Genomic DNA, 19,741 nt, shown 5'->3' with positions numbered 1-19,741 from the left:
TCCTCATGCATTTTTCCCTGCATGAGATCTAGAACCCTAAGATCTTTGCATTATCCTAAAGATAGGAGTGGATTCCAGTGGGGTGAGGAGTCCCTATTCTACTTGGCTGAAGAACTGAGTTGAATTTAAAGAAAATACATAGGCTATATGTTGCGTGCTTGCAAATATCTTGCATATTTTCATTCTTTTTCTTATTTGCTTTATTACTATGTGATAGTGGGGAGGGCGGTTATTGAACTCATGCTCAGCTTCCTCATCTGTAGAATGGGCAGTAATAATACATAGCTCACCGAGTTGTGGCATGTGGGGATCCAGTGGGAGTGTGTCTACGACATTGTCTATAACCGTCTGTAACTGACGACTGCTTCTGCCCCTTTGATCCTTCTCTCGGGCATTCTGAGCTCTTGGCCTCTGGATGTGATGCTTTAGCACTTGGAGTCATTTTTCCCCTTCTGCTGTTTGAATCCTACTTCATCATTAAGTCCTGATGTAAGCACTGTCCAGTTATGCCTTCTCTGACCACTAGGCAACATTCCTTTCTCTGGACTCCTGAGGCATTTATTTATCTCGCTCAATTCTCCTTTCACTCATCTGACACTTTTTAAGTACTCTCTGAGTGGTGGGCACCCGGAGCTGAAGAAGACAAAGTCTTGGCCTGCACTGAGCTCACGTGGGCAGATTGTGTCCATGTCTTTCTTTCCATCCCTAGAGTGGTCAAGATTTTATTTACCACAAAGAAAGTGTGCACATGAGCTATCTATTCACTTCCCACGCCCTGTAGCCTGGGATTGAGGGCCAGTTAGGCTACTCTTTCCACAGTGGCTTTGTGGTTCTTGGAGGAAACATTGTGAGCAATCTCAGAACAGTAAGATCTCTTGTAGGACAGGAGGGCTTCCAGCTCCTTGATGTTGTGGACAAGGAACCTCCAGAAGCCTCTGGGCAGCATGTGCTTTGTTTTCCTGTTGCCCCAGAACCATTGTTGGGCATCACCATCTGGCCCTGGAGGGTGGCCATGATGCTGGGTAGGACGGGGCTGGCATGTGTGAGGAAGAGAGCGCATGTCTCTTTTTATGGAGATGTGTCACTTTCCCAAATGCACTGTCTGCTTCCGAAGGTCAGAAGTGATGTCTTTTACCTCAGTATTATCTGGAACAGTGCCTAGAATACAGAAGATACAAAATGGACGCTCTCCTGACCAAGTGTGCCCTTAGTCAAATGATTTCCTCTTCCCCTTAAGTCTTACACACTTAGACTCCCCGCTCTGTCACTCTGTCTGAAGTGCCTCTTTCCGGGCACTGGCCACTTTTCCTGATCCAGCACAAACCAAGCTCATACATGCTAGAATACACAGAATAATACAATCTTTGAAAGACGGCTGACTGAGGATTGGGGTGTGGTCTGTGGCACGGACCTCACAAAAGAGACATGGAGGATTCTGGGAAGAAGCTCCTCCCCAGGCCCCACTCTTTATCTGCTCTGTCACCTGAGTGGCTTCACAATTACTCTTAGATTTCTAGCAGAACAAAGAGCTAAAATCACTGGGATTTCTAGAATTCTGTGTTAGGGTCAAGTACTAGTGCCCTGTAACTTTCCACGTTTGCTTCACAATCAGAGGTGTGTGCTTGAACATTTTAATCATTATAGTAATTGATATTTGCCTAGCAATTAATGGTTTATGGAGGGTCACCACATTTGGGGGGGAAGCTAAAGGAAGTCATTCTATCACCATTATTATTATTACTATTATGTTACAAAAATCCAGATTGAAAACATTATCTAGAGCCATTATGGAACAGCAAGGCAGTAACAGATTTAGGAAACTAGCAGGTCAACCACTCTAAGTCCTGTGTCTCTCTACATCACATCACACAGAGATCTGCAGCACTTTCCCAGAAGTCCACCTCATCTAGCTCTCAAAGATTTTTTTCATTGTTTAAGGAGGAAAGAGGTTTTTACTTTCGGTCACTTCTTGGCAAACCTAGTTTATAGCCAAGCTGAAGTAACCACCCTTGGTTTCAAACATCCTGTCATTTATTTAGGGAGCAACCACTCTAACTCCCAGGTTTCACATGAGATGTGCTTCACAGGAGAAAAAAAAAGAAAGACATTTCCTGGGGGGGATGTCAGTAATGAGTAAGAGACCGAGAAGCAATGTGAAATTGCAATCGAGTTGATCTGTTAATTGTGCCTTTATTAGGAAATATTTGTTAAACTGAATTATGGTTATGAAGAAATCAATTAGGTCTAGCTCTGTTAAGAAAAGATAATTGTTCTCTTGTTGAGGTAATAATAAAGCCCAATATGATCTGGGCCTCTTTATTTGCTCTGCATGTTACCTCAGCTAATATATTTCTCTGACAGCCTCTGAGCATTTGCAATGGCTGGCTTTTATTTCTCCTTTATTAATGAGTTAGTATTATTTCCAAGTCATGGTACAAGTGAGAGTAGGCAACGTTTCTTTTTTAAAAATAAATTTGAGGGCGCCTGGGTAGCTCAGTCAGTTAAGTGTCTGCCTTCGGCTCAGGTCATGATCTCAGGGTCCTGGGATCGAGCCCCGCATCTTGCTCCCTGCTCGGCGGGAAGCCTGCTTCTCCCTCTCCCACTCCCCCTACTTGTGTTCCCTCTCTCGCTGTGTCTCTCTCTGTCAAATAAATAAAAAAGATCTTTAAAAAATAAATAAATAAATAAATAAATAAATAAATAAATAAATAAATTAATTAATTAATTAATTAATTTGGATGCAATCAGCTTTGCTCTTCTCTCCACTCCTCAAATCCTTTGGGTTTTCTACATCCCCTCTCCCTAACCACTTACCTTGCTTTAATATTTATATTCTCATCCTTAGCATGCTACTCCCCTCCTCTTTGAGTTCCTCAAAGTCAGAATTCTCTCATTCTCTCATTCCACTCCCACCCCTACACAGAACCTGGCCTCCCTTTTACATTTTATGTGAAAACTTGGGCATGAAGGGCTTTGGATAGGGGGACTCAAGGAGGTGTTGAAAGTAGGTTCTTGTTTCCACTGAGCTCTTTGGTTGTGAGGAATGGAGACTTTTTCAAGTGTTTTCAAGTTCTGAAGGACTTGATCTAATGATACACATGACAAGGAAAGAGTGCTCTCAGCTCAGGGACTATGTTCTTCCCTTGTTTCTCCATGACTGAGCCTCATGATGTGAGGATCCCTCTTTTCTCCCTATGTGTCTCATGCTTTGACACCATTCTTTTTTTGTCACATCACCTTTCTGTGGATGGGGTCCTGCCTTCCTCTCTTACTGCTGTGGAACCTGAGTCCTGCTCTTAGTCCCTCAGATCTGTGACTGGATCTTCAGCCTGGATCGCCCTACCCATATGTGTGCTTCCCGGATGAGCAAGAGTTTCTCTCCTTGTCTACTGTTAGATTTCTCCTGAGGGGTTCCCTGTCTCCACGGGCTTCTTCCCACCAACTACCTGTGGAATCCATCCCAATCCCTGCTTTGACCCTGGGAGTCCAGCCAGTCTCCAGCCTTGCCCTTCCTATCAATGCCCAAACCCTGGATCATCTGTCCATTCCATTGAATGGTTTTTTGAATGACTCTTGTGTCATTCACAGTCCCAAACAGGCTCTGAGGACAGAGACATGAGTAAGACAAAAACCTCTGCCCCTTTAAAGCTCAAAATTGAGGAGTTGTGATAATAGCTTCAATTCAATGGGTAAATCAGTGAGGGATTGGAAGTTATTTTGAATGGGGAGCATGAGGACTAGGAGGGCAATAAATGGACCTGAGGAAGTAGGAAGGAACGTTTGTGACCTGAGGGTGACAAAGACAGCCCAGTAGAGCTATAGTTTGGTTCAGTGTGGCTCATTGGGAAGGTAGAATCACACTGCTAAGATACAGAGCAATTATTTTATTGCACATTCTTCCTATTGAGACTCACAGGAAATTGAACAAAGTGGAATATTTTCAGCACTGGGTCGTTTTATCTGTGTTTACGTAGACCAAGCCCTAGTCCTCCCATATGTGTGTCACCAGTACTCTTCACCGTGGGGATTCTGAAAGATGAGTTGAGTTTTAGGCGGGCTCTTCCTGACACTTAGGAGATTCCTGGGGCCCATTTCTCCCATCAGAGTTTGCTCAGGGAAAGGGAAACCAAATGTGAAGGACTTCCAAATTATTTTGTTTTATTAGAAATGTGGTTTCACTATTGAGATCTTAGAGTAATTGTCAGAAATCTCTCTTTTGAAATATGTTATAAAATTATTTATCCTAATGAGATTAAACTTTTATTGACTGCTAACCTGTAACATGACCAACAAAACAAAAACCCTGATGGCTTTTAAATAAGAATAAGATATGTTGATACGGTCTAGCCTCCTCCCAAACTCCCTGTAGTTTACCTAAGATGTCACGCTGCTCCTTCTTCCCTTCTCTATGAGGGATTCATAGCTTCTTTTTTGGTCTGCTTTCACATGAGAATCCTGCAATCATTCCAGTCTGGTCAGTGGCCCCTTTCTCTGCATTTTCATAGTGTTTCACACATGTGTCTATTGGCATTAGGGACACCGCTTATGTGTCTGTCTCCTAGGTATAGAATTAAGTTCTCTAAGGATATGTACCCTGTCTTACTCGTCTTTGATTCCTCAGGAGATAGCAAGAGGCTGCATCATGTTTGACTCTCGATAAATGCTTATGAATCCATGAATAAGTCCAGACACTGGTCTAAACTTAAAAAAAAACAAACAAATTACTTTTAAATGCTTTGCACTGTGCTGGATACTTGCATATATTCTCTCGTTTAATTTTCCTGACCATCCCATGCTGTATGCCATTATTAGGAATAACAATGAGAAAAAACAATGAGCAAAGTGAGGGTTGGCAGAGGCCACACAACTAGCAAGCAAGGAGACAAGGTTGGAGCTCAGGCAGCCTGACTCCAGATCCCTGGTGCTTATCCATTTATGTTCTCCCTCAAAAGCCTGTCTGGACTTTTCCCGTTACAAGGTAAATGTTGAAGAGTCTACTTGCCAAAGCTTAATCCTTTTTTCTTCTCTTCTCAGGGTAGTCTGACTGATCACACCCAATGACAGCAATAATCCCTTGAGATTTTTTTTTCTTTTTGTTTTAACATCAACCTTGGAACTCACACTGTAGTGATGGGGCTCTGCTTCTAGGTCCCCGGCCACAACTAGATGTGCAGCCTCCTGTTTGTGCCCACCAAGGGAGATGCCTGATCCGACTCAGAACCCCCTCAGATCTTAGCACTGTCTTCCCTCATCCCACCTCTACCAGCTCATCCCCTCCTCATACCTTCAGAAAGAAAGCCTGTTTGTCCATTCAAGTTCTCTGCATGTAACTTGCCTCAGTGTCTTTTATCCTTGTTTTGGCCCCAAAATAAGCAGGAAAAAGAAAGAAAAATATTCTGGCCATATAGTATCCCTGAACAAAAGAGCATGAATTCCTATAATGATTCCATTTGTTTTGGTTTTAATCCGTGTTTCTTGGGTAGCTGTCTTAAGATCCACGGTTCACTTGCTCACTTCTGTCTCTAGAAGTTAGCATGTGGAAGTCCCCTGAGTAAATCTGTGCATCCCCTGGAGTTTTATAGCTTAGGCTTTCTGTGGCCTGAATTAAAGCACACACATACAAAAATCTACCTTTACTAGACTCTACTCTATAAAAACACTTTTGAGAGTATAATATGTCTTCTTGAGGAATTATCCAGTAATTTTTCTCACAATTTTTTAAGATAACATTTGAATCAAGGTCTTTTGTGTGTTTACATTTTCCTGAGTCCCCAAATGAATGCTCATTTATACTAAAGCAACACCAGTTCTCTATGAAATGGACCAGTTACTCCAACAGTTAACGTGAGTGATTGTTGCAAAGATATAGTACCACTGATTCCTTTTATAAATGATCCTAAAATAATGTGACTTACTGTTACTACATCAGCTTTTTTTGCCATTGTCCCATGCCATACACTTAATCTACACTCACAAAGGATATCATATATATTATACAAAAAGCACTACAGTATTCGTGTAATGAAAATTTTAATGCCAGAAATTAACATCGAAGACAAAAAAAAGTAGTACAAACAATGCTACCAATTCCTGGACATCACCTCCACTACCAGCCATTAGAGTGCTCTGAGAGAGAGCCTCAACAGAGGTAGGGACCACTATTTGGCAAGCCACACAGTGACTCATGCTTCCTGGGGCCCAGCAGTTTTCCCAGCAGGTGAAAATTCACTTCAGTCCTCCTCATAAATTCAAAGAAATGCCTCAGAAGCCTAAATAGGAGTGTTAATTCTCATAAGTTGGATTTCTCATAAACCAAATGGGTGTATTTTGGGTTATCACGAGCTATGAAAGACCTTGCAGACTGATCTATAAGTAGATATTCCCTTGTTTTGCGTATTTGGTGAGTCTACATAGTTTTAATTTTGACTTTTGAAATAACCTAATGCTCACCCTTAATCCATCCTTTTGTGGGTCCGCAAACCTTGCCCAGGTGTTGTTTAGACATCTGTGTTTAGTCACAGATGTAAAGTAGGTAGAGGTTAAATTCTATAACTTCTCTTTCAGGTTCTTTTTTCATATCCCATTCTGCTAATATTTTCTGTCCCCACTGGGGACAGAAGTTAACAGTACCACATACTTACAAACCCTTCTGTTCCTCCCCTAATCAGCCCAAAGCCCACTGTTACAGACTTTGGGGGCAGGGCATATGGTATATCTCTATGTCTGAGAACCATGGTCTCCAAAGTCGAAGGCTTGTACCAACATGGCCCCATCTATCACGCTGACTGGGCCATGCCAGACACCTGACTCAAGCTGAGCCACTCAGATTCCCTCTTCTGGAAATTTAAAATGTGAACCCAGAGACAGCTATCAAGAGGTCTACCAGGAAGCTCAGGGGGCCACATACAAAGAGAAGTAGAGTGAGCTGGTCTGCAAAGAGAGGAGAAGGAAGCAGATGCACAGACAGGAGAGCAAAGGGAAAGAGAGAGACTAGGAGTCATAGAGAGAGACTGAGTAGGGCCAACCAGAACCCCAGGCTTTCCAACTCCTCATTCCTCTCTTCCTGAGGCCTGGTTGTTCACGTTCGCAGCACATTCCATGAGGTAACCCCAGATTCTTAAACACATAGAATAGAGTACTTTCCTAAAGCTAGTTTGAAAAGGGTTTCTGTTCCTTTCAACCAAGAGTAACTTGACTAAGATGCTCCTTAGGGAATGTGCTTTTGTGTTCAGTATTCTCTTCATCAGTAAGCTGCGGGGTACTGAGGCTTCCTGTAGCCTTTAAGGAGACACTTCTAGGCCTCAGGCTAACCCCCTGTGAACTGCTCTCTCTGCTGCTGGGGTTCCCCCAGCCATCTCACACATCTGCGGCTTCTCTCCACCTTTCATAAGAACTTTCCTTCTCCTTGCCTACTTCAGGATGGAACAAAAGATCCCAACTGCCACCTCCTCTGTTTTGTTTTGATATAAGCACAATTCCTTTTGAGGGTTTTTGAAAAAAAATCAGTTTAGATAGCTAGTGAAAATGGGGAGCCAGAGAATGGATTTTTTAAAAAAGCTCAAGAGGAAAATAAAATACAAAATGAGATGGTGGTCGGAATGAAAGCATTCCAAGCCCTTATTGAGGGGGAGGGGAGTAGAAATAGAAATGAATAGGCTTTGTTAAGCATGCATGTTGAAAATGTCAGGGAAACCATTGAACAGGAACAGAATATATAACTTAACTCCTTGGCTTAGCTCATTGTAAGTGAGAAAGCTACAGTCGCCTATTATAAGTATCTCTGGCCTCTTACAGCCACTAAGCCAAAAGAGCACAAAATGAGTGGCTGACTTTCAACATAGGTTTAATTTTCAGGCTTGCAGGCCTCTTATGTGACTTTAGAACATTTAGACCAAGAGTGAGGCATTTAGAGTTGAGGCAGTGAGATTTGGGAAAACTTAAGTACCATGATCCCGCAATCTCCAGCCCCCTTCCTCTCTCTAAGATGGTCCTGATTTGCTTCAAGTTTCTAGGATGACCTCATCTGAGGCAGACACTTTGCAAGAGGATGCCAGTTCTCCCTGTGAACCACCTACCACTTCTCATCGCTTCTGGATCCTTAACTACATTCACTGTCAGTGCATCCAGAGGACAAAATGCAAAATCAAATCCAGAACTTGAAAACAGCAAACAAATCACAGTATTTTGCTAATTTATATTTGAAAATTTCCAGAAAGCAAGTGTGGGAATTTTTTTTAAAGACTTTATTTATTTGAGAGAGAGAGAGCATGAGCCGGGGGGCGGGGTGGGGAGAAAGGAGGGGTAGAGGGGGAGGAAAAAGCAGACTTCCTGCTGGATGCAGGGGCTCGATCCCAGGACCCTGGGATCATGACCTGAGCCAAGGGCAGACAGTTAACTGACTGAGCCACCCAGGCGCCCCAAGTGTGGGAATTTTTATTTCCACACTGAGGATGCTGGCCCAGCAAAAGAGGAATGTAATTTTGGAGGGAGCTGAATGCATTGATATTTGGATTCAATGTGCTGGTGTGAACAGCTGGGACTTGTTTGTTTAGTAGGCTCACGGAAACCTGATCTCAACCATGACCCTTGATGCCAGAAGTAGAGATATAGATTTTCTTTGGCTTAATGTAGAAGTAAGGCAAAGACATAGGGAGATAAGAATGTTGGAATGGATTTCTCTCATGTAACCTGCTCATCCACCTCCTAATTATGTCCCCTGAGAGGACTAGAGTACCTGCCCTTTACCAAGAAATACACTGATGAAAGGGGCACCACCATCCTTGAAAGGTGCTTCATTGGCTGATTTCTGCAATGCAGGGATAGAGATGGGAGACGTTCCATTAGAATCGACTCAGTGATTTCCATGGGGATGTAGTGATGTCCAAGATGCAAAAGCCAAATAGGAGTACTTAACTGACCAGAGGCCATGTGAGTATGATAACTATAATAGGCAGCAAGGACAGAGGGAGCATCAGAATGGGTTGACCCACAGAGATCTTGGGTAGGGGCAACTGATGTTGAGTCCCTAGGCTAGAAATAGATGAACAATACATTAAGGTTCTACTTGATCTGTGCTACCAACACAACCCTGAGTATAACAAAAAAACAAAAATGAAAACAAAACTTGGATTGTATCACCATGAAAGCCATAGCCCCTCCTTAATTCCCAGATCTGAGTCAGTGCACAGATCCTGAACCCCTTAAATGAAGGGAAAGCTGGGTAGCCTTGTGGATGGGCAACTTGGCCAAATTCTTTGCAGTTTTTTTTTTTTTTTTAAGTAGTCTCCACGCCCAACATGGAGTCCAATGCAGGGTTTGAACTCATGACCCAAGATCAAGACCTGAGCTGAGATGGAGAGTCAGATGCTTAACCAGCTAAGCCACCCAGGCACCCCTCTTTGCTGTTCTGTATGCTATTCTGCAGTGCAGAAAGGAATCACTCTGAGATGGAAGAGACAGTTAAACCAAATTACAACTGATGCAGTATACAGATTTGAACAATATTGATTTTCTTTAATGACCATGATCATTCTTTCAGAAATGCCCCCACATTGCATAAATTCTAGCATTCCGTGCCTATGTGCATCATATAGGCTTTCACATGTGGAGGAACAAAGGGAGTCAGACTTTGTTGCCACAGGCTCTTCCTCAGAAAATTATTCTTCTCTCTTTTTATATGACCATGTCTTTTCTCTTGGTGGTCCCTGTCTTTCAACAGGTCAGTTGATAGGTATCCTGATTATGGTGTTGTGATCTCCAGGCCACAGATTGGATGTTTCTCCCCTTACATTCAATCAGTCACCTAGTCCTCTCCCATATATCTGTCCTCTTCTCTCTCACCCTCTACTACTGCCTTCAACTAGGCCAATGGTCCACAAAGTCATTTGATCACTTGCCATTAATATCTGTAAAAAATCAAGCATGCATCCCAATATTTGTTTGCAAATAAAGTGCATATGAATATGTGATACACTATGTACATTAGGGAACATGCACAAAAATAGAACTAAAAAAGATGAAATAAATATAAATAGAAGTATTAATATTTTCTTCCTTCCCTCCAGTGCAGTTTGCAGTATGGTGATATGGATGTGTATCTCACTTCGAAGACACAAGTTTAAGCCATCATGTTCTCTCACTGAGGCAGTGGCCACTAATTACTCTGAAAAAGGTCCCAAGTTCTTTAGCATGACATCATCAAGTTCCTTCTTGATTTGCCCCAAGCCTACATTTCTCGACTCATCTCCTAGACGCTCCCAGTAATGGGCTCTTCTGATCATTCCATCTATACCGGTCTGCTCTCTATCCCCAAAGACACACACACACACACACACACTCACTCACTCACTCAAGCACACATGTAACCCTTTCCACCTAAGTTGCTCAATGTTCTGCACAGAATTTATCCCTGTCTTAAGTCATAAATTTATTTGTTTTTTACCTGTCTTCTTTATAGTGTGAGCTCTGAGATGACAGGGATCTTATCTTGCCTGTTTTATTCCCTGTTGTGTCCTCATATCTAAAGCAGATTCTGGCACCACAGTGGGTGCCCCCCAAAACCGGTGTAATGAGAAAATGAGCAAATTTCTTTTTTTTAAAGATTTTATTTATTTATTTGACAGAGAGAGACACAGTGAGAGAGGGAACACAAGCAGGGGGAGTGGGGGAGGGAGAAACAGGCTTTCCTGCAGAGCAGAGAGCCTGATGTGGGGCTCGATCCCAGGACCCTGGGATCATGACCTGAGCCGAAGGCAGATGCTTAACGACTGAGCCACCCAGGCGCCCTGAGCAAACTTCTACAATAACCAGTTGGTTGTTCTCAGAATTGAATCTTTTTTTTTAAATTTTTTTTTTAAAAAATATTTATTTATTTATTTGTCAGAGAGAGAGAGAGAGAGGGTGCGTGCACAAGCAGGGGGAGTGGCAGGCAGAGGGAGAAGCAGGCTCCCTGCTGAGCAAGGAGCCCCATGCAAGACTCAGTTCCAGGACCCTGGGATCATGACCTGAGTCCAAGGCAGACGCTTAACCGACTGGGCCACCCAGGCGTCCCTAAAAACTGAATCTTGACAAACTTGTACAGTAGATGGTTTGATTGGGTGGTGCAAACATCCTTTGTCCAATCTGTTGAAAAATCAAGTTCCCATGTATTACTTCTTCTCAAGAACCAGCTTTATAAAGCAGATCGTTGTTGCATGATAGTACTTGAATGGGCACAGACAATACCCAGTTAATGCCTAAATATCTCTCTTTCTAATGTGTGAGTGCTTTAAATTGTACCTTTAAAGATTTATTTCTTTGTACCCTCAAATAATTTTAGTTTTAAAGTTTCTAATAAGGTGCTGAATTGGAGACCCTAGAGATAAAGGGCTTAATTGTTAGATTTTAAATTTAAGTAGAAATATCCTTCTAATAGGAAGTCTTCATTGTAGCCTGCCTAGGAAAATTTGGGAAGGAGACAAATGTTTTGAAAGGGTAGGTGGGAAAGCACTGACTCAGGTCTGGATAGTGTGGCCTGGTACTTCTCTATCAAGGCCAGCTCATAGAAAATGATATAATAAAATCATTTAGACTAAATTGTAAATGATTGATTAAGCGAATCAGTGGCCCATTGCCCTACTTGAAGCAATTGAAATTTTAGATGAAACTGGATAGATAGATAACGTACATTTTGAGGGGAAAGGGGTCTGGCCTTGTATCACTGAAATCATGTCTCAGAACTCCATTGTCAACCTCCATTACAAGATAGGGTGAGAATACTATTTTGTTATAAAACAAATGCTTGGCAAACTGCAGGTTCTCACATTTTGATATTCATTTGGATGAATGAGTGGACACTGAAGTTGACTTAAATCAACGTGTTGGCTCAGAGGAAGAAGTTAAGTAAATCCAGGGTTCAGGAAAAGTCTTTTGAAGATGTATCCGTTCAAGGCATATCATTCCTTGGCTAGGGTGAGGCAGGGAGGCTGGAGAATCTATACTTTCCAAAGGTGCCAGGTTGGGTCTGAAAAAGGATACGTCTGAATATGCTTATTAGGTTTAAGAGATAGAACAGCAAGGATAAGGGCTTAGAAGTAGGGCTGAGTGCACGTGGATAGGGCTGAAAGGGAGCTTCTGGAAATGAGGCCAGAAAGACAGATTTGGGAGATGTCCTTACATCAAGCCATCTCATTTTGAGGCAACTGAAGCCAAAATCATTAGTTAAGAGGTTTGCCGAAGGATGCCCAAAACAGCACTGCAAAAATGGATTTAATACCAGTTTCTCCAGTGTTGCTTCCACTATTCCAGGGGCCTAGATTAGGAAAGTCTTGAACTGTCCGAAGTCTGAAATTTTTGATAGGAGTCTGTCTTAGTCAACAGTAGTTAGATGTCCACTTCTGAATCATGTAACACTCGGTGCTGGACCTCCTAAATTCTAAGGGATTTCTGGTTTTTGGCCTCGACAGAAAAATATAGGACATTTCCTCTGCACACTGATTCGTCAACATGCGACGTAATGACACTGCTTTGCGAGCTCTCTAAAGATCCTGCCGAATTCACCTTCTCCATCACTAGAGTTCTGTAAAACACCCCCAGATGACGTCATCCAAAGAGTCCAGCGGGAGGGGCGGTACGTCCCTGGCCACACCCCCTGCGGCAGAAGCCCCGCCCCTCAGTTGTCTCTCCCCTTTTCTGTTTTCCGGTGCATCGTGACGTAAGACGTAGGTCACGCAACATTAGCAACTGGTCCCGGAAGCAAAAGTCGAAGGGGCGGAGAATGAGGAAAGGAGGGCCCGCGTCCGGGTCGGCCGGCAGGGGGCGGGGCGGGGAGGAGCCGGGCATGGTAACGGCTCGGAAGCCGAGGGGGCTGGGCCGGACGGAGGCGGAGGAACCGGTGTCTGCCGCTGCCACTGCCGCTGCCGCCGCTGCTCCAGCGTGTTCCGTGAGGCCCGCGCCGGTGCCGCCTCGGCCATGATGATCCACGGCTTCCAGAGCAGCCACCAGGACTTCTCCTTCGGGCCCTGGAAGCTGACGGCGTCCAAGACCCACATCATGAAGTCCGCGGATGTGGAGAAGTGAGGCTCCGGGACTCGGGGCGCGGGGAGCGGGCCGGGGAGCTGGGCCTGGGCGGGAGGCAGGGCGAGCTGCGCGCAGCCCCAACCCTCGCCGGGGCGGAGGCTCCGTGCGTGAGGACGGGACCCTTGAAATAGATCGCCACCTCCTGTCCTTCGGTGGGGGTTCGCCCTGACCTGCGTCCGTGCAACTGTCACTCCGCCCGGGTTTGAGCAGAGCATGACTGTGCTGGTGGACTTCGCCCTCGCCCTAGGTCTCTACCTGCCCCAGCAGGAGACACCTTTAGACCGTTTTTTTTTCCTGGGTGGCTGTGACCTGTTTTCTTGGGGGCTCGTAGGGGGGATGATACATGGGCTTGGTTTTTAGCATGTCGGGTGCTGTGCCAGGCGCTTGAGATACGGAAGATGAAAGAGCCTCTGCTTCCAGGAATTCAGTCTTATGAGAGAGACAGGCCATGTAATACCGTGTGATTATCTGATAGAGTTGTATACGCGGGGTTATCTGAGATCTTTGAGAGGGACAGGGCGTCCGGGAAATTCGGATGCCTGGGTGAATCTTGATAAAGTCGGTTGGATGGACTGGGGATGGGCGCATGTGTAAAGCCAGGAGGCCAGGCATGGTACGAGCTGTGAGGCGTTTGTGATGCCTGAGCTGAATCTGAACAGTTTGGGGGTGTCACGGGACACGTGTAAAGCCGGGAGGCCAGGGAGAGTGCGAGCCTGGATTTGTTTGAAGAACCATTTCTGTGTGATTGCAGCATGATGTACTAAAGGGGGAGTAGTGGGAAATGGGAGTTAGGCCCCAGGGGAGTGGAGATGCTGAGAGAATTTGTATGACAGGCTAAGGAATTTGTATTTCACGTGACTACCACCGGTGTAATTTTGTACAAAGGAGTGACATTGTCAGATGTACACTCTGAAAGATTTCTTTGAAGGCGATGTGGAGGATGGATTGGGGGGCTGCAGGACTGGGTAAGGAGACTAGTTAGAAGGGGAGTACCTGGATTTGATGGCCAATTGACAGGAGGAGGGAGGAAGAAGGAGCAATCTATACTGATGACAAGATTTCTGGCTTGGGCTATTGCATGGGAAGCTTTGTCCCTGAACAAGGTAGAAACAGGAGGAGGAATAGATTAGGGCAGTTGTTGGATAGAGGAACAGCTTAGATTGTTGAAATATGAGTTGTGTTGCGGGTCATAAGTGGAGATGTAATAAGCATTTATCTTGGAACTCAAAAAACATGACTGTCCAGGGGTTCAGGTTTGGGAATCATCAGCTTCTGGTTGATACCTGGAGCCTTGGGAGTGAACTAAGATCTTACAGAAGTCATCCAGAAGAAAAGGAAAAGGTTATGGGATAGTACCCTAGGGCGCACTGGTATTTTAAGATTTAGGCCGAGGGAAGTGACCAGGGAAGAGAGTCATGAAGGGATGGTTAGCAGCGTAGATTAGTGACTAATTATTTTACATATATAACTGGAATATTTTGTAGGACCACCAGATTTCTCCAGATATATTGGGGCAAATTCGGAGAATCACATATTATTTCATATGCATTATTCAGTAAAGTAGTTAAAATTTAATTGGATGGATTTTTTTCTTAATTGTTTTTTAAAGATTTTATTTATTAATTTGACAGAGAGAGAGAGAGACATAGTAAGAGAGGGAACACAAGCCAGGGGAGTGGGAGAGGCAGAAGCAGGACCCCGTGGAGCAGGGAGCCCGATGTGGGGCTTGATCCCAGTACCTGGGATCATGACCCGAACCGGAGGCAGATGCTTAACGACTGAGCCACCCAGGCGCCCCTAATTGGATGTTTTTTATGGAATATTTATTCCAGGACACTTAATCTTCATCTTATTAAATCTTTTAAGTATTTAATATTTTCTTTTTTCAAATTTTGTTTTATTACAGTAGGAACACTTAACATGAGATCTATGTTCTTAAAAATTTTTTTTTTTTTGGAAGTTTGTACTTTTTTTCTTGGAAGTATGTGTGTATATATATCTATATCTGTCTTTATCTATTCATCTTTCAGTGGATACCTAGATTGCTTTCATATCTCAGCTATTGTAAATAATGCTGTAGTGAACATAGGGGTACGTATGTTTTTTCAAATTAGTGTTTTTGTTTGGTTCAAATAAATACCCAGAAGTAGAATTGCTGGATTGTATGGTAGTTCTGTTTTTAATTTTGGGGGGAACCTTCTTATTCTTTCCCATAGTGGCTGCACCATTTTGCATTCTCACCAACAGTGTAGGAGGGTACCCTTTTCTCTACATCCTCTCCAACGCTTGTAATTTTTTTGTCTTTTTAGTAATAGCCATTCTCACAGGTGTGAGGTGATATCTCATTGTGGTTTTGATTTGCATTTCCCTGATGATTAGTAATGTTGAGCATCTTTTCATATGTTTCTGTGTCTTCTTTGGAGACATGCCTATTCAGCTGCTCTGCCCACTTCTAATTAGATTGGTTTTTTTATATTGAGTTGTGTGAGTTCTTTATGTATTTTGGACATTAATCCATTATCGGTTATATCATTTGCAAATATCTTCTCCTGTTCAGTAGATTGCCTTTTCACTTTATTGATGGTTTCCTTCACTCTGCAAAAGCTTTTTAGTTTTATATAGTCCCATTTATTTATTTTTGTTTTTGTTACCTTTGCTTGAGGCGACAGATCCACAATATGTTGCCAAGACTGATGTTACGGAGCTTATTGCCTAATGTTTTCTTCTAGGAGTTTTATAGTTTCTGGTCTTACATTTAGATCTTTAATCTATTTTGAATTTATTTTTGTGTACAGTATAAGAAAATGTTTCAGTTTCCTTTTTTTGCATGTGATTTTCCAGTTTCCCCCAGCACCATTTATTGAAGAGACTTTTTTCCTCATTGTATATTGCCTCCTTTGTTGAAGATTAATGACCATATAAGTGTGGGTTTAAAGATTTATTTGTGAGAGAGAGAGAGAGAGGAAGATCACGCAAGGACACACTCGAGCGGGGGGAGGGGAAGAGGGAGAGAAAGAATCTCAAGCAGATTCCCTGCTGATTGCAGAGCCTCATGTGAGGCTCAGTCTCAAGACCCTGAGATCATGACCTGAGGCAAAATCAAGAGTCGGAAGCTTAACCAACTGAGCCACCCAGGTGCTCCATAAGTGTGGGTTTATTTCTGGACTTTCTATTCTGTTTCATTGATCAATGTGTATGTTTTTGTGTCAGCACCCTACTGTTTTGGTTACTATAGCTTTGTAGTATAGATTGAAATCAGGGAGCATAATATTCTAGCTTTGGTCTTCTTTCTCAAGATTGCTTTGGCTATTCAGGATCTTTTGTAGTTACCCTCTTAACAAATTTTTAAGTGTACGATACATTATTATTAACTATAGGTAGAATGTTGTACAGCAGATCTCTAGAGCTTATTCATCTTGCTTGACTGAAAATTTATGTCTGTTGATTAGTAATTTATTTTCCCCTCCCCCCCAGCCTCTGGTAACCACCATTCCACTATTTGATTCTATAAATTTGACTATTTTATTTTATTATTATTTTTTAAAAGATTTTATTTATTTACTTATTTATTTATTTTACAGAGAGTGAGTGTGTTTGTGAGAGCAGGGGAAGGGGCAGAGGCAGAGGGAGAGAGAGAATCAATCTCAAGCAGACTCTGTGCTGAGTGCAGAGCCCAACTTGGGGCTTGATCTAACAACCCTGAGATCATGACCTGAGCGAAAATCAAGAGCCCGACATTCAACCGACTTAGCCACCCAGATACCCCCAAATTTGACTACTTTAGATGCCTCATATAAGTAGAATCATATAGTATTTGTCTTTCTGTGACTGGTTTATTTTACTCAGCATAATGCCTGCAAGGTTCATCCATGTTGTTCCATATTGCAGACTTTCTTTCCTTTTTTTTAGGTTGCGTTGTATTCCATTGTATATGTAAACCCTATTTTCTTTATCCATGCATCTGTGGATGGACACTTAGGTTGTTTCCACATCTTGGCTATTGTGAGTAGAGTTGCAATGAACATAGGAGTGTTAATTTCTCTAGTACTTAATATTTTCTGTCTCCTAATAACTAAGAATAAATTTTACTTAAAATTGTGATGAAAAAATAACATTATTAGATATTATACTAAAGATGTGCAACTTGTCACGCCTGGGTGGCTCAGTCATTAAGCGTCTGCCTTCGGCTCAGGTCATGATTGCAGGGTCCTGGGATCGAGCCCTCCATCAGGCTCCCCGCTCGGTGGGAAGCCTGCTTCTCCCTCTCTGACTCCCTCTCCTTGTGTTCCCTCTCTTGCTGTTTCTTTCTCTCTCTCTCTGTCAAATAAATAAATAAAATCTTAAAAAAAAGGGCGCCTGGGTGGCTCAGTTGGTTAAGCGACTGCCTTTGGCTTAGGTCATGATCCTGGAGTCCCTGGATCGAGTCCCGCATTGGGCTCCCTGCTTGGCAGGGAGTCTGCTTCTCCCTCTGACCCTCCCCCCTCTCATGTGGTTTCTCTCTCTCTCAAATAAATAAATAAAATCTTTAAAAAAAATAAAGATGTGCAACTTAAAATGTTAGGTCAGTGATATGTGCATACATATATACACACAGATGTAATAAGTATACGTGCCCATTTTTTTCTTACTATTGTAATCATAATCATTTTTCCTATATTGTATTTTCTCTTTAAACATTTTTGATGATTCTATAATATTTCATTGTATGGATAGACTGTAGTATACATGACCATTTATTTCTTTACGATTGGACATTCTGAGTATTTCTTTTTTACTATTATAAATAAGATGGTTATGAGTATTAATGTGTATAGCTCTTTTCTGCATTGGAGATTATTTCTTTATTATAGATTTCCCAAAAGTGATATTTTGAGTCAGGATATAAATTTGATTAAATTCCTTGTACTTTTTGCTTAATTGGTGCCCCAGGGGATACGATGTGTATTAACACAGTCCTTCCAGAAATCCATGTACGCAAGTGCTGGTTTCCCTCATCAGTGTTGGTGCTTTTGCTTTCTTTATTACCACCTTTTAAAACTTGTGACAAGTTGAGAAATATATTGGAAAGGTTGTTTTCCTATAAGAAACAGACTCTTTAAGTGCTGTCTTTTCTTCATAACTATAATTAATATAATTGTGTAAGAACAAAAAGTCTACCAGAAACATGAAGTTTATGGAAACATGAGACTATGGTACATTAGGTCTTCTCCTAGGATTAGAACCCATATTTATTCTTTTTTTTTTTTTAAAGATTTAATTTATTTATTTGAGAGCGAGATAGTGAGAGAGAGCATGAGCAGGGGATGGGGAGACAGAGGGAGAGGGAGAAGCAGACTCCCCACCAAGCAGGGAGCCCGACATGGGGCTCGATCCCAGGACCCTGGGACCATGACCTGAGCCGAAGGCAGACGCTCAACGACTGAGCCACCCAGGCGCCCCACCTATATTTATTCTTGATGGTGGTGGGCCTTTTGTGATCCAGGAATGAAATAGATGTTTCTTTCTTTCTTTTTTTTTTTTTAAGATTTTATTTATTTATTTGACAGAGAGAGGCACAGCGAGAGAGGGAACACAAGCAGGGGGAGTGGGAGAGGAAGAAGCAGGCTTCCCGCCGAGCAGGGAGCCCGATGCGGGGCTCGACCCCAGGACCCTGAGATCATGACCTGAGCCGAAGGCAGATGCTTAACGACTGAGCCACCCAGGCACCCCTGAAATAGATGTTTCTAATAAGAATCAGTATTTTTTCCATTGTTTAGTTTGTTCATGCAGGGTTTTTTCGCTTATTTGCTTTTAATATATATGCAAGATTTGATTGCTATGTCTGATTAGAAATAGATCTAAAGCAATAGGAAAGAAGGTAATTGTGGTCTTAGGATATGCATAGATCCTATGTTGACTTTATGTAACAATATATTTTTTAGTATAGTATTATTTTCCCTTACCTAACAATAATAGCTGTGTAGTTGTACAAAAAATCCAGAAGTCTTAAGAAAGAAAATCGAAAAGAAAGCCTTCTGATCTGCTAAAGTAGCTATCGTAGAGCACCTGCACTAAAGTCCTGTGCTTTCCTTGTGGTCCCTTAGAACTTCACTCAGAGCACATTTAAACTTTTGCCTCTATTGCCCGCTTTATAATTATAACCCTATTGGAACTATTGCCTGACTTTTGGTTATGCATAGGTTAGCCGATGAATTACATATGCCATCTCTCCCTGAAATGATGTTTGGAGACAACGTTTTAAGAATCCAGCATGGCTCTGGCTTTGGGATTGAGTTCAATGCTACAGATGCATTAAGATGTGTTAACAACTATCAAGGAATGCTTAAAGTAGCCTGTGCTGAAGAGTGGCAGGAAAGCAGGTGAGAATCTGGGCAGTTACAGGTTAAATGAAAAAGAAGAGTTGAAAGAAATCTTCAGTCATGATATGTGTATTTTATTTGAGTGAAAGGCAAGTATTATTACACTTGATAGTTGGATCTTTCTCGGATTCATTTTTCTCATCCATAAAATGGAGATTAGTTACTCCACCTCTTGAATTGAATTCAGTTGAATTACAGTTGAGCTGAGCTATGTAAGGTTTACATTTTTGAGCTTTCAGTGTTCTTTAGTGAAGAGGGAGTATACTCTGTACTTTTATTGTTCCTGTTTTTGAAGAAAAATGGTTACTTGTAATTTGCATTGTAAA

The 19,741-nt window shown here is 42.4% G+C and overlaps 1 protein-coding gene across 1 annotated transcript in view; it reads left to right on the top strand.

Moving 5' to 3' along the window:
• Positions 1 to 12,813: 12,813 nt before the first annotated feature.
• Positions 12,814 to 19,741, top strand: part of TIPRL (TOR signaling pathway regulator) — a 30,876-nt gene continuing 23,948 nt past the window's right edge. Inside the window, exons 1-2 of the mRNA XM_045877525.3 lie at positions 12,814 to 13,052; positions 19,236 to 19,415. Of these exons, the coding sequence (XP_045733481.1) occupies positions 12,949 to 13,052; positions 19,236 to 19,415 (284 nt within the window). The 5' untranslated portion in view covers positions 12,814 to 12,948. The remainder of the gene's footprint in view (positions 13,053 to 19,235; positions 19,416 to 19,741) is intronic.

Source organism: Mirounga angustirostris, unplaced genomic scaffold (genome assembly GCF_029215605.1).
Source record: "Mirounga angustirostris isolate CCGP_5_RB_7025 unplaced genomic scaffold, mMirAng1.0.hap1 SCAF_6, whole genome shotgun sequence".
Classification (NCBI taxonomy): domain Eukaryota; kingdom Metazoa; phylum Chordata; class Mammalia; order Carnivora; family Phocidae; genus Mirounga; species Mirounga angustirostris.
This window is presented reverse-complemented; position numbering and strand designations above follow the sequence as displayed.